At 53.7% G+C, this 12,494-nt stretch overlaps 1 protein-coding gene across 1 annotated transcript; it reads left to right on the forward strand.

Annotated features, from left to right (window-relative positions):
* Positions 1–707: 707 nt before the first annotated feature.
* Positions 708–10,463, forward strand: APLN (apelin). The gene is made up of 3 exons (XM_055121042.1): positions 708–1,064; positions 7,105–7,273; positions 7,924–10,463. The coding sequence occupies exons 1-2, from the start codon at positions 998–1,000 to the stop codon at positions 7,266–7,268; spliced, it is 231 nt and encodes a 76-aa protein (XP_054977017.1). The 5' UTR covers positions 708–997; the 3' UTR covers positions 7,269–7,273; positions 7,924–10,463.
* Positions 10,464–12,494: the final 2,031 nt, after the last annotated feature.

The raw sequence follows: 12,494 nt of genomic DNA on the forward strand, positions 1-12,494 counted from the left end.
GCAGTATTTGGAGGATGGAGACGTCGCAGGTGGAAGATGCCTTCTAGTTTTGTGGAGGTGCGGAGATTTGGGGGCTGCTAGGAAAAATGGGTGCGCTGACCAATTTTAAGCAGCCTTGTCCTACAGAAGTAACCGAGTGCACCCCAATTGAGGACATACAGAGAGAAGGGCTGGGGTGCCGGGGGCGGGGGCGATCTGGCCAAGCCGCTTGTGTCTTGGGGAGAAAAGGAGAAAAGAGCGGGTCAGAGATCCAGGGCGGGGAGGTACGGGAGAGCGGGCAGGGTCCTTCCTGGAGATTCCGGGTTTCTTGACAGCCCTTCAGGGGGCGAGGGGAGAAGGGGTTAAGTGTGCCCCTCCACCGCCCCCGATGCTTCCTGTGTTTGAAATCCTTCAGGTTTCAAAACCCCCTCTGGCCGCGGTCCAGGCGGGCATTGTCCGGGGAGGGGTTGTGGGCCGGCTCAGCGGCCGGGCAGCCTTTGTTGTGGGGCCACCTCCAGATTCCCTCCCGCGCCCCGGGCTGGGGCTGCCGAGTGCGTGCCGGGAGGGGGGCGGCGCGGGCGGCTCGCTCCCTTCTCCCTCTTCCTGCTCCCCCCCCGCCCCCCGCCCTCCAGCCCTCCGATGACCACATGACCAAGTGGGCTCGCGGCCAAGCCACACGCTACTACAAAATGCAGCCCCTGGCGTGAGCGGGGAGCATTTTCGCTGGCACCGCCACCGGCAGTTCGGGCCGCGACCCGAGGCGCGGCGACAGGAGCCTCGCCGAGACGCCTGAGAGAGGGGCCAGCTGGGTGGCGCTGCCCCGCGCGGCGAGCCAGGGAGGCTGCAAGGAAGAGGAGGCGGCGGGGCCAGCAGCCTGCCGCGCGGCGTGGGCGCCCCCGGGAGCGACGCGAGCTCAGAGCCTCCCCGCTTCGCGCCCCCCTCGTGGCCTCCCGGCCGCCTGCGCTCGCGCCCCCCGCTGCCCCCCAGTTGCTAGGGCCGCGGCGGCCCCAGGAGCAGCATGAATCTGTGGCGGTGCTTGCAGGCGCTGCTGCTGCTCTGGCTCTCTCTGACCGCCGTGTGTGGAGGTGAGTGCGCGCCCCCCGGCTCGTCCGCCCCGTCGCTGGCCGCTCGCCGCCTCCCAGGGAGCCGCCACGCGCCGGGCTGCCGGCCGACGGGGCGTCCCGGGGGCCCGGTTTCGGGGCCGAGCTGGTGGCGGGGTGGCGGGGTCTGGCAGAGCGTGTGGGGGGGAACCGCTTGCTCCGGGAGGGCATCCCTCGCCCGACGCCTGTCGGGTCTGGGCACTCCTCTCGCAGTCTGAGGAAGCGGGCGCTCCCCGCAGGTTCCGCGGCCCGCGCCCCACGTGGTGCAAGGAGCCCCGCTCCGTCCCCCTCGTGGGTCAACGCAGGGGACTGGCCAGGACCCCCCCCCCGGCTGGCCTTGAAGATCTACTGGCCCTGGGAAGTGAGGAGCCGCCTGGCCCCTTTCGGGGTTCGCCCAGCCACTGGGGCCGCTGGAACCAAGTTGCAGACGTGACACTTGTTGCATAGGAGGGAGCGCGTGGCGGCGGCATGGAGACCAGCTGTTGATCCTTAGCGCCCCTTCAGTGAGCAGAGGCAGGGGGCCAGGTTCTGTCTGCTGTGCTCTGTGCTCTGTGCTCTGGACTCCCGTGCCCAAGATCCTCCTCTCAGCCTCCCCCTTCCCTCTGGCTTAGTTCCTGGATGTTCTGGCTCGAGGCACACTCCCCTTCCCCCCACCCAGGCTGGGCACGCTGCATCTCACCCTCATCTCCAAACCACAAAGCAAGGCAAGCAAGGCAGGACCCGACACCCCCCTGCCAGCACCACACCTTCCACCTGGCAATCCTTGGCACCAGGTGCTCTCTGGCCCTCCCCATCCCGATCCCCACCCAGTTCCTGTGTGCCCTCACTTGCTTCCTGGGGCAGTTGGCACAGTCCTGTGATCTGGCTGTCACTGCAGCCTTACCTGGCATCACCAAGGGCGACCGGGAGGGCTAATACCAGAGTGGGGGAAGGAGAGACCGAGAAAGTGTTTCCTCTCTGCTCGAGGAAGAGCACAGGGTTCTATTTGGTTCTGACCTGTCGGGACAGGACCATCCTTGGCAGTACAGAAGCTTCCTGAGGGACCAAGCCAGGTCTCAGTTCCCTGTCATCAGCTACCTTCTTTCTCAATGCTGTTGCCTTTGGTCCTGCCCTGGAAGGTGCCCTGCTTGGGTCCGGTACCACCTGCTTACCTGAGGCCCAAGGAGTCAACCTCCACCTTGGAAAGAGGTGGACAGGGTTTTTCCCCCCCAGACACTCTTGTCTGGCAAGCTATGTTGGAAGAGAGCAAGGAAGATGATTGAAAGACTCCACAGGGGCCTGACCCTGGGGTCCTACCCTGTGGTGAGGGGAACAAGACACACCCACATGGCAGGTCTGTGGGCTTCAGTCCAAGACGGCGCCTTCGGGGAGGAAAGAGTGGGTGTAGTGAGGGCCTCTCAGAGGAAGATGGGGCTTCCTGGTTGGCATACTTGGTGCTACCCTAAAGTTATAGAGAGACCCTTGGCCTTCTGTCACCCCCGCTCTGACTGTTTTAAAGTCCAGCTGTTGGGGCTGTATCGGTAAGAGGGAAAGCTGGTTTCCAGGGAGAGGGAACACTGTGTCTGACCCAGATCCTGTTGTGTCTTTAATCCCCCTGTCAGCCTTAGTCTGACTTCATCCCTGATTTGGGTCATTTCCACAGCCCTCCCACTGGGCTGCAAATACTAGAAACTACCAAGGCACCCCTTACCTTCTGCACCTGGCAACCACACCCACCATGTTCTACTCCTCCTGCCAGCTCTCCTGGGTCAGGAAACAGGAGCCCAGAACCACTTTGCCCTTGACTCAGACTTACATGTTCCCCCCAGCAGAGTTCCTAGGTTCCCGGGCTTCAGCCCCATGTTTCCTCCCAACACACTTTATCTCCACTTGGAATATTCTTCACCCCCCCAAGCCCAAACACACACACACACACACACACACACACACACACACACACACTGCACTGCCTCTGACCTGGAATACACTTTGCTCTTCTGAGTCTGAGAGCTACTGGGTCAGAGCCAAGTATCCCTTAAGGTTTGTCTGAGTACCTCTCCCTCCCTTCCTCCCTTCCTCCCTTTCTCCCTCCCTTCCTCCCTTTCTCCCTCCCTCCCTCCCTTCCTCCCTTCCTCCCTCCCTCCCTCCCTCCCTCCCTCCCTCCAGCAACAGTCACATCTATATTGGTAATGTGAGGACAGCCTACTGTACCCCTCCCTTTCAGAAAAGGCCTCCTCCACTTCAACCCCAATCCCTTAATGCTGAGTACCCATGTAACCTGAGTCAAGCCTCTTGGCAGCCAAGGACTGTAGGCCAGTGCAGTGCTGGCCCAGGCTGCCAAAGCCTGTTGTGTCCGAGCAAAGGCTGGCATGGGGACACCACTCAGGGCACTGGGGTGAAAGGCTGGGAAGCCAAAAGCTGGCTACTTCATTCCAGAAACAGGACACCTCAGAGTTGAGGAGGGGACCTAGCTAGTGGGGGCCCCCACCCAGAGCATGCCAGTGGGCTTTTAATTTTATTTTTTAAACTATTTTATTGAATAAATGTGAGATAGACCCGTACAAAGCTGTGCATGATTGGATTTCAGTCATACAGTGTTCCAACAACCATCCCTCCACCAGAGTACATTTCCCAGTAAGTCCCAGGACAGGCCAGACAGCTAGCATGGCTGGTTCCAGGGGAGGCGGGCATGTTCCTGAAAAGTGGCTCTGGACATTGGAGCCACGTTTGTGGTTGGGGCTGTGGGAGAATCAAGCTCCATTTCTCTGCTGGTGCCTGATGTGTTCTCCAAGCGCTCCGCAGCATCGAGCTCCAGGCCCTGCAGGGATTCTTGGCAGAAAGATGCCTCAACTTCCTTTTCAGTGAAAAGAGTTGAAAAGAAGTACTTTAACAATTGGAAGAGGCCCTCATTTCTACCTGGGATTTTTTTTGGGGGGGAGGGGTTATAGTCCGCCTTCTGTGGGGATGAGACCTGTACTTTTGCTTTTTGGGTCACACCTGGAAATGCACAGGGGTTACTTCTGGCTCTGCACTCAGGAATTACCCCTGGAGGTGCTCAGGGGACCATATGGGATGCTGGGAATTGAACCTGGGTTGGCTGCATGCAAGGCAAACGCCCTACCCGCTATGCTATTGCTCCAGCCCCGAGACCTGTGTTTCTAAGGTGGCCCTTTGGACAGATCAAGCTGTGTTTTCAGGTGTCAGCTTATCGGAGGGGTGAGCCAGACTCAAAAGGAGGCAACAGGTGGGGGGCGAGATCAGAATGCAGAAGGAAGACTGAATCCACTCGGAGGGATGCAAGATGCCAGGGGTTCTCCTGGGCCGGCTGCTCTCTAGGGCTCAGCTGAGTGCTTGGGGCAGTTCCTGGCAGGCCCACAGCCTCTTGTTTCCCTGGCCAGCATCTGAGTTATGGTCCTGTTTCCCCCACTGGCTCTAGGCCTACACTCCTACCCTTCACCCCCAGCCAGCCCTCCCTTGGCACAGCTGCCTGTACCCCCAGTCTTGGGCGGTGAGCATTTGATGATACGCTCTCCACCCGGCCCTTTGCCTCGCTTCTCCATGTCTCATGTAACCCTGGTGTTGCTGCCTGCACCACTGCCTCACCCCCAGCAGTTGGAAGAAGCAAGACCTCCTTCCCCTTTTCAAGGCCCCTGGCATCTTCCCTAGCATCCCACCCTTTCAGCAGAGTCCAGCAGAGTCCTTAAGACCTGATACCGACTCCTCAACTGTCTCATGCCTATTGAGCAGGCACAGCCTAGGGGCACCCCAGAGCACAGGGCTTTGTGAATGAAGCTTCTCTCTGCCCAGTCCCTTTGCAGATGGTCCCCAAGGGTAGCCTCCACTCCTTTTCTCTGTGTATTCCCACTGCTCCAAGCACACAAATGGAAGGCCAGGGAGATGGCTGAAGGGACTGAAGCATATAATCTGCATGTGGGAGCCCTGGGTCTGGACCCCAGGTACCACATGGTCCCCTGAGCACTGCTGGGAGTGATACCCCTCCTTAGCATCACCGGCCTGCGCATAGCTCAGGGTGCCATTGGGGGAATGCCTTCTTAAAAGAAAGGTCTTCAAAGTGAAAATGTCCTTCGTGTTTAAATTCCTATTAGGTGATGGCTGGAAAGGGTGAGTGGGAGGAGGGACTGTGTACACATGCATTGTGGGATGTCCTTTGGTGGAGGGGAGGGTGTGGGAGTGGGTAGGAAGGAACCTAAGAACCAACCTGCCTACCTGCCTGCCTTTGGTCCTGGAGGAGAAGAAATACCTAGGAACTATGTGCAAGTGAGCAGGAATGACCAGAGTCAAGGAGGGAACAAGAGGGGCTGGAGCAATACATTTGCCTTGCATGTGGCTGAGCCAGGTTCAATCCCTGGCATCCCATAGAGTTCCCTGGGCACCACCAGGAATAGATCCTGAGTACAGAGCCAGAAGTAACTCCCCTTGAGAATCCCCAGGTGTGCCATCACCCAAAAGGTGGAATCAAGGACGGGGGAATAATGGAGTCAGGGAGATGGCAAAGGAGAACCCCCCCCACCGGAAGATGGTGTGGGGAGGCAGGCCACCAGCCAACAGTGGGGATGATATGGAAACTGTGAGCTAGAAGTGGTGGTGGGATTGCTGGAGGAATGGAGGCAGAGCTCGAGAATAGGGATGGAGCTGAAGGCCAGTCTGCTGGAGGGGGAGTCGGGGGATGGCAGAGAAACCAGAAGTCCAGGCACTGGCCTCCGAATCTACTACTACAAGCCAGCCCCATGCTGGGAGTTACACAGCATGCCCCGCCTACCTCTCCCTCAGTGAGAGCTCATCCACACAGGCACCTTCTCTGTCCTTATGACTAAGAGCATCCAGCACCACTTCGATTCTGTTGAAGCTGCAGCGTCACAAGGCATTTACACTAAACCAGATGTGGATAGATGTATCAAGGAGCCCCTGAACTCTTCTACTCTCAGTCAGATGTGAGCAGATAGATGCTAAACATGCCTCCCCTGCTGCCACCATCCCTATGTAAAAGAAGCTAGCTAGGGTTGGAAAGGACCCAGGAAGTGGCCTTGGCGATGCCAATACTCAGGTTCCTCAGCCTCCAGAATAGAATGTGGCTTCCGGGGACCATTCCGCCATTTGCGCACTCACTCATTAATGCAGTCTTTATTGGACACTCCCTGTGGTATCAGGCTGAGGAGAACTGGGTGTAAGGTACGTGGAATCAGAGACCTCCTCCCCAAGCCCTGCCCCACCCACAGGGAGGCCACATGAGCAAAGTAGGAGATGCCTAAACACCAATGAGATGCCCAGGGGAGACATCTGGCACACTCAAAAATGGGCCACCTGTGTCTCAGAAGACTGTAGGAGGATTGTGACAGGGAGCACAAAGTTTGCTCTTACAATGCTTCAGAGAAAGGAAAAAAGAGAGGCTGGAGAGATAGTGCATTGCTTTGCATGCGGCCAACCCTAGTTTGAATCCTGATACCATACAGGGTTCCCTGAAGTACATCCAGGGGTGACCCCTGAGCGCAGAGCCAGGAGTAAATCCTGAGCACTGCCAGGTGTGGCCTCAAACGGCTCCAAAGGAAAAAGAAAAGGGACAACTAAGGCTTTTGCCACTCTCTGTGGATAACTGATGGGTGCATGGCATTGTGTCATTCACTTCGTTGGAATGTGTGTGAAATGTGTTCATCAGTTTCAAGGGTGATATGGGGGTGTGGGTTGTCCCTGCTGTGCCCTAGTCAAGTATGGGCATAATGTCTCAATTTTTTACCCCCTCACATTGTTGTGTTTGTGCCTGCCAGAAATGTGGGGGCACTGTCAGGTATTTGAATCCCAGAAGCGCAGCTAACCAACTACTTACATTGCAAGATGAGTACTGAGTCCTCTTTGTCCCACGACAGTGACAGACTGGCAAGTGATTCCGCAGGAGGGAAGCTAAAACCAAAGAAAGGCTGTGCCTTTCACTCTGCCTCACGCAAGGATTGCCTCTCCCAGGGGTCTGTGCTCTGTGACCTATGTCCACGGGCACCACCTTCCTATCTAACTGGACTGATCCTTTCTGCAGGACCTCTGATGCAGCCTTCTGGCCGGAAAGGGTTGCAGGAAGGCAACGTCCGCGCAGCACAGCCCCGAGGGTCGAAGAACGGACCAGGGCCCTGGCAGGGAGCTCGGAGGAAGTTCCGTCGCCAGCGGCCACGCCTCTCCCATAAGGGCCCCATGCCTTTCTGAAGCAGGTACTTGACTCTGGTCAGTGGGCAATCTAGGAGGAGCCAGGTGGGGATAGCCTGGAAGCAATGGTAGTGCTCCTGCTTGTTACTGGGCGGCCACCAGCAGTTACAAGTCACTGCACCATGCCATGGAGGGGCTTCCAGATACCGCATGCAAGTCTTCCATCTTTTGCACTGAGGACCCAGGCCTAGGGCCTGACATTCTCCTGTCTTCCCAGACTTTGAATACTGGTTCCCGTTCCACATGGAACTGAACAAACTTTACCGAGCAGAGATAGGGCAGGGGCTTAATTAGCTGGAGAGAAGTGCCCCAGGGTCCAAGTGTCTAGTATGAATCCTCAGCAGAGAGGGGAAGAGAGGCAGAGAGTTTGGGAGTGGGGGCGAAGAGCATGGTGGAAATCAGGAGACTGGCAACCATGGTTGTTTAGAGCTGTGTGGAAAAAGAGAAAACTCAAAGATGGCCGCACCCAAACCCGAAGCCGAAGCCTGCTCTGGAAGCCGGGCCTGCTGCTCTCCCTGCAGTCAGTATAGGGCCACCTTGGAGTTGAAGTTGAGGCTGGTGGGAAGGAGGTAATGAGGACTGTGTCCTATTCTGTCTTGCATATTGTCTTTGACCCAAGACCTGCCATTGACTTCCTGTCTTTTTGTCTCTTTAGGACTGAAGGGGCCCCCAAGTGCCCGCCCCCACTTGATTCTCTCAACTCCATAGATTGGTCTGCTTCTCTGGAACCTTCGTCTAGACGCCGCTCATCTTGTACCTGTCCTAGCTGCGGATGGCCCCAGCTCTTCTCACCCACCAGCCTCACAGAATGGCGTGGCCTGGCCCATAGAGTCCAGATGATTCCTTTTCTCACACAAGGATTCCTGGAGACCTTCTTCATGTCTGCAACTGACTTTCAAGTCCCCATACCCGGAGGAAGGCCACCCTTCTTCTCCCAAGCCACTCCCTGTTCTTTTCTCCGCTGCGTGTATGGGGAGGGTATGGGAGGGATGGAGTCTCCTGTCTTTGGAGGGCTCCTCTAGATCCAGCCTAGCCTGTCAGTGTGACCCTGTGCCTGGTCTCAGAGGGAACTGCCGCCATAAGCGGTGGGAGATTGATTATCGGGACTGGGGTATTGGGGTGCAGTCTGGGTGTTTTGGGATCTATTGGAATGGGGGCTTTGCACTGTGGGGAGGGGAGGGGTGAAGCAATGGAAAAGAAGAGGAAGAAGCGCTGCTGAGGCCTCTTTCTCATTCCCCTTGTGGAAGAGGCATAGGAGAGGCCCTGGAGGACTGTTACTTCTCTTACCTCACTGTGTGTCTCCTGATACTCCCCTCGCTCACACTACCCGCCCCCACCACTTCTAGTTGCAAGCATGGCTCAGGAGGAGGGGAGGGTGTTGGGTCTGAAGGGGCTCTGTACCCTCTCAGGGGCAAAAGCCAAGCAGGAGGATTGTTTTTGCCAAGAATCACAGAGTCTCAGAGCCAAAAGGAACCTTGGAGAGCACTTAGCCCTGCCTCCTTAGGCAAACTCCTGTGGAGAGAGGCCTGGAGAGGGATAGTGACCAGCTCAGGGTCACTAAAGAGCCTGAAGGAGGACCCAAGCCTCCCAGCTGCCACTTGATGATCTCTTCCCTCTTGATGATGCCTTTTCCCAACATATTAAGTGCCTTTTCCCCCGAGCTTGGGGTTGGGAATGACTGGGGAACACTAGACAAGCTGGCTGTGTACCGCCTCATGGTAGGGGAGGGGCCACCTTATTGCCACCTCCTTGGCCTGCCTCTCCGCTGATCCATTCCCTGACCTGACTGGAAAGTTCTAGAACTGACCAGTGCTGCCCCCCGCCTCCACTTCTTGCAGCGCTTCCAGAAGCCGGGTATTTTCACAGGCCTCAGTTCCTGGTTTGGAGGAGCCAGGAGGAGCCTTCCTTTCACCTTGACTGCACCTGTTTTCCCAGTCTCCTTTCTTTGGGGGCAGGAAGAGGAATGAAGTCAAGGAGAGAAGGAAGGCAGGGCAGGCGGGAAAAGAGGAAGGAAAGGAAGGGAGAGAGGGCAGAAGAAAGGAAAAAGGAAAGCTGAGAGAAAGTGTTGGTCTGAGCAGGCTTCCTACTCAGAGACCTTCCAGAACAGAGAAAGGGGAACCCAAGCGCCAGATGGCCATCTATTTATAAGTGGGGCCTGGGGGGGTCAGGGCCCCTTGAGTCCCACTGCACCCCAACATTTGCCTACCTGCCTCTGCCCTTCCCTCTGCTGCTGCTAATGCTACTGCTCTTGCTGCTGGTGCTGCGGACACCCACCTCCCACACCCCTCAGACTCCAGTGGGGGCTGGCCAGTGTCCAGAAAAGCCTTTTTTCACCACTGATGTCTCTGCCAGGGACTGGGCCCTTTCTCCCCCCCCTTCTCCTCTCTGCATCTCTTGCCTCGTCATCCCGCCCAACCCCACGGGAAGGGGGAAAGAGGACAAAGGGGATGGCCAGGACACAGGGCAGAGGAGGCCAGTAGGTGGGCTGTTTTATTTAAAGTGGTTGTGTATGATTTTTATTCTAATTTATACAAAGATAGTAAGGCCCCTTTCAGTAAAAAAAGTGAAATGTGTCCCCTTCCCATAATTGTGTTCACTGTGTTTGTGAAGGTTGTTCTGTGTAAATATGTCTTTATAATAAAGAATTGAAAGCTGACAATTCACCCTTACTCTTGGAGGTCATGTTCAGCTATCCCCTGAGACCCAAGATTGTCCCCATGTCCACATAGGACACGTGCAGGGGGTTAAGTGCCCACATCCCCACTTGGTTCCAGATCAAACAGCCTCAAACCAACTAGGCACAAACTCATAAAAGCAATCTCTATGCCTCGCAGAAGGCTCACATAAAATGCAGTTCACTTGGAGGTGTGCGGCATCAGTTTGGGTGTCCTCATGTTTGCGGGCCATGTTATTTCAAGAATTTTAAAAAGGCAACTCTGTAAAGAGCATCCTGGTTAAAGGTGGGATTTCAACAAAAACTTGTTTCATCTCTTTGGCGGGTGTCTTCTACTTTTATCTACTCTGAAACACTTTCAGGACTTTTTTTTAGCCAGTTTGCCTTTCTCGAAACCTGTTATGTTTCCTACAATAAATACATTTGGCCATGGCTTTGTATGTACCATTCTATGTTTCACAACATTGAGTTGCTTGATGAATGAGATATCCTGAAAAATAAAATACAAGGAATTCAATACAGTTCTGCCCCCATCTGTCTCACTTCTTCCCGCCTGTTGTCAAAATGACAGTATCTTGCAGAACAGAAAGGAACATCAGGTCTATGCTAATTTAATTAATTAATTCATTAGATGCACACAGGCATACCCAATACAGAGTAAACTCCAGCAAGAGTGATCCAAAAAGTGCATTTGAGGGGGCTGGAGAGATAGTACAAGGTAAGCGTTTGCCTTGCACACAGCCAACCCAAGTTTGATACCTGGAACCCAGTATGGTCACCTGAGCCCCAGCAGGAGTGATCCCTGAGCACACAGCCAAGACTAATCCCTGAAAACTGCCATGTGTTTCCCCAAAACAAAAAATAAAACCAAACCGAAATAATTCACTTGGTAAATCTTCTGGATAAGTCTATAGATCTGACAAGTATTTACTGATTAAAATGATGCATTCTTTGGGTTTGGGGGCCACACCCTATAATCCTTAGCTCACTCTGCACACTGAATCATTCCTGGTGGTGCTCAGGGGACCATATGAGATGCTAGAGATCGAACCCGGATTATCCATGTGTAACACAAGTGACCATACCCACTGTACTATCTCTCCAATCCCTAAAATGATGCAATATGAAAGGAAGTGCCTTTGGCCAAATTTGGTTAAATGTCACAAAATCACAGAAGATAAAATAGAAAAGCCCATGCACAGGCATTCTAATCATTGATAAAATGCTGCAGGTTGTGACATAATTTTTTAACAATCATCTTGCTTTAATAAAATTTAAAAAACAAAAAATACTACAGTATCTAGGCAGTACCTTTTAGAAAAATGCAGCACAAAATGCCTCCTTTCAAAATTACTACTTTGAATTTTGGCAAACTGCTTGAGAGGAACTGGTTTTGAACAAGATTTGGGCAGGCTGACTTTATGCTGACTGGTTTCTTGTACAAAGGTCAACAAAGACAATGTGTTAATGAATGGAAGGGGGGTGAGTGCATTGAGGGGGGAGGGGAACACCGCTGGAAGATATGGTATTGAAGAATTATCGTAGGCATTAAACCCTAAAGTTTCATCACTTTGCAAGCTCTAATTTCTCACAAACCAAGAAGTGAGTGGTGCCACACAAGCCACGAAATACTGAACCTTAAGCCTTCCCCACAGGTCCTTTATTGAAAAATTTGCCACTCTGTGATTTGAAACACTAAAGGCAATGTCCTAGACATAGGTTTGGCTGTTGAAGTCCAAGGAAGTCATGAGGGGAAGTCTGTAGTGAGTGTTGACCAATATGTGGGGGAAACTGGCTTTTCAAAGGAGCCCTGGTGAGGCCTTCCATGGCAGAGAGCATGGGCAGAGGTGGGTGGGGAGGGGCTCCAGAGGAATACTGGACCGTAAGTGTATACCTTTCAGAGTTCTTTTAAAAAATCATCTCATTTTGTTGTCTTTGCCAGTGGTATCAGATCATTGAAGATGCCTTTAAGGTCCAAATCTTATATTTTATATTTATATTTTCCACAATGTATTTTCGAATTTCTGACTTTTGTGTTGTCACTCAGGGTGCAATTGGTGTTGAAATCTTATATACCTAAAACTCAGCTATCAATAACTTTGTAAATCACAGTTCTTTAAATAATTTCTTAAAGCGAAAAAAATCAACTCATTTTACTCTCCGAAGAACTAGGCCACCCTGACCCCAATCTCCATTTTACAAATGGGAGAACAGGCTAAGAAAGGCAGAGTAACTTGCCTAAAGGCTCGAAGCTAATGAATATTAAACCTAGAATGTGGTCTTCAAACCCTAAAATACAGGCTCATGTCACAGTACTCCAATAGGGCCTGTGACTAGAGAGAAGATGTAAGTGAAAGTCTCTATTTACAGTTTGGTTGCTGGCACCAAACTGTGAATAGAGACTATATGGTTCCGAGGGTCCAGCAGGAGTGATCCAAGAGTGCAGATCCAAGAACAAGCCTGAGCACCATCCATATGCCCCCCTCCCCCCAAATAACAAAGGATAAAAAGAACTTACTTCACTCACAGTTCGTTTCTGGGCTGTAAATCTT

This window comes from Sorex araneus, chromosome X (assembly GCF_027595985.1).
Source record: "Sorex araneus isolate mSorAra2 chromosome X, mSorAra2.pri, whole genome shotgun sequence".
NCBI lineage: Eukaryota > Metazoa > Chordata > Mammalia > Eulipotyphla > Soricidae > Sorex > Sorex araneus.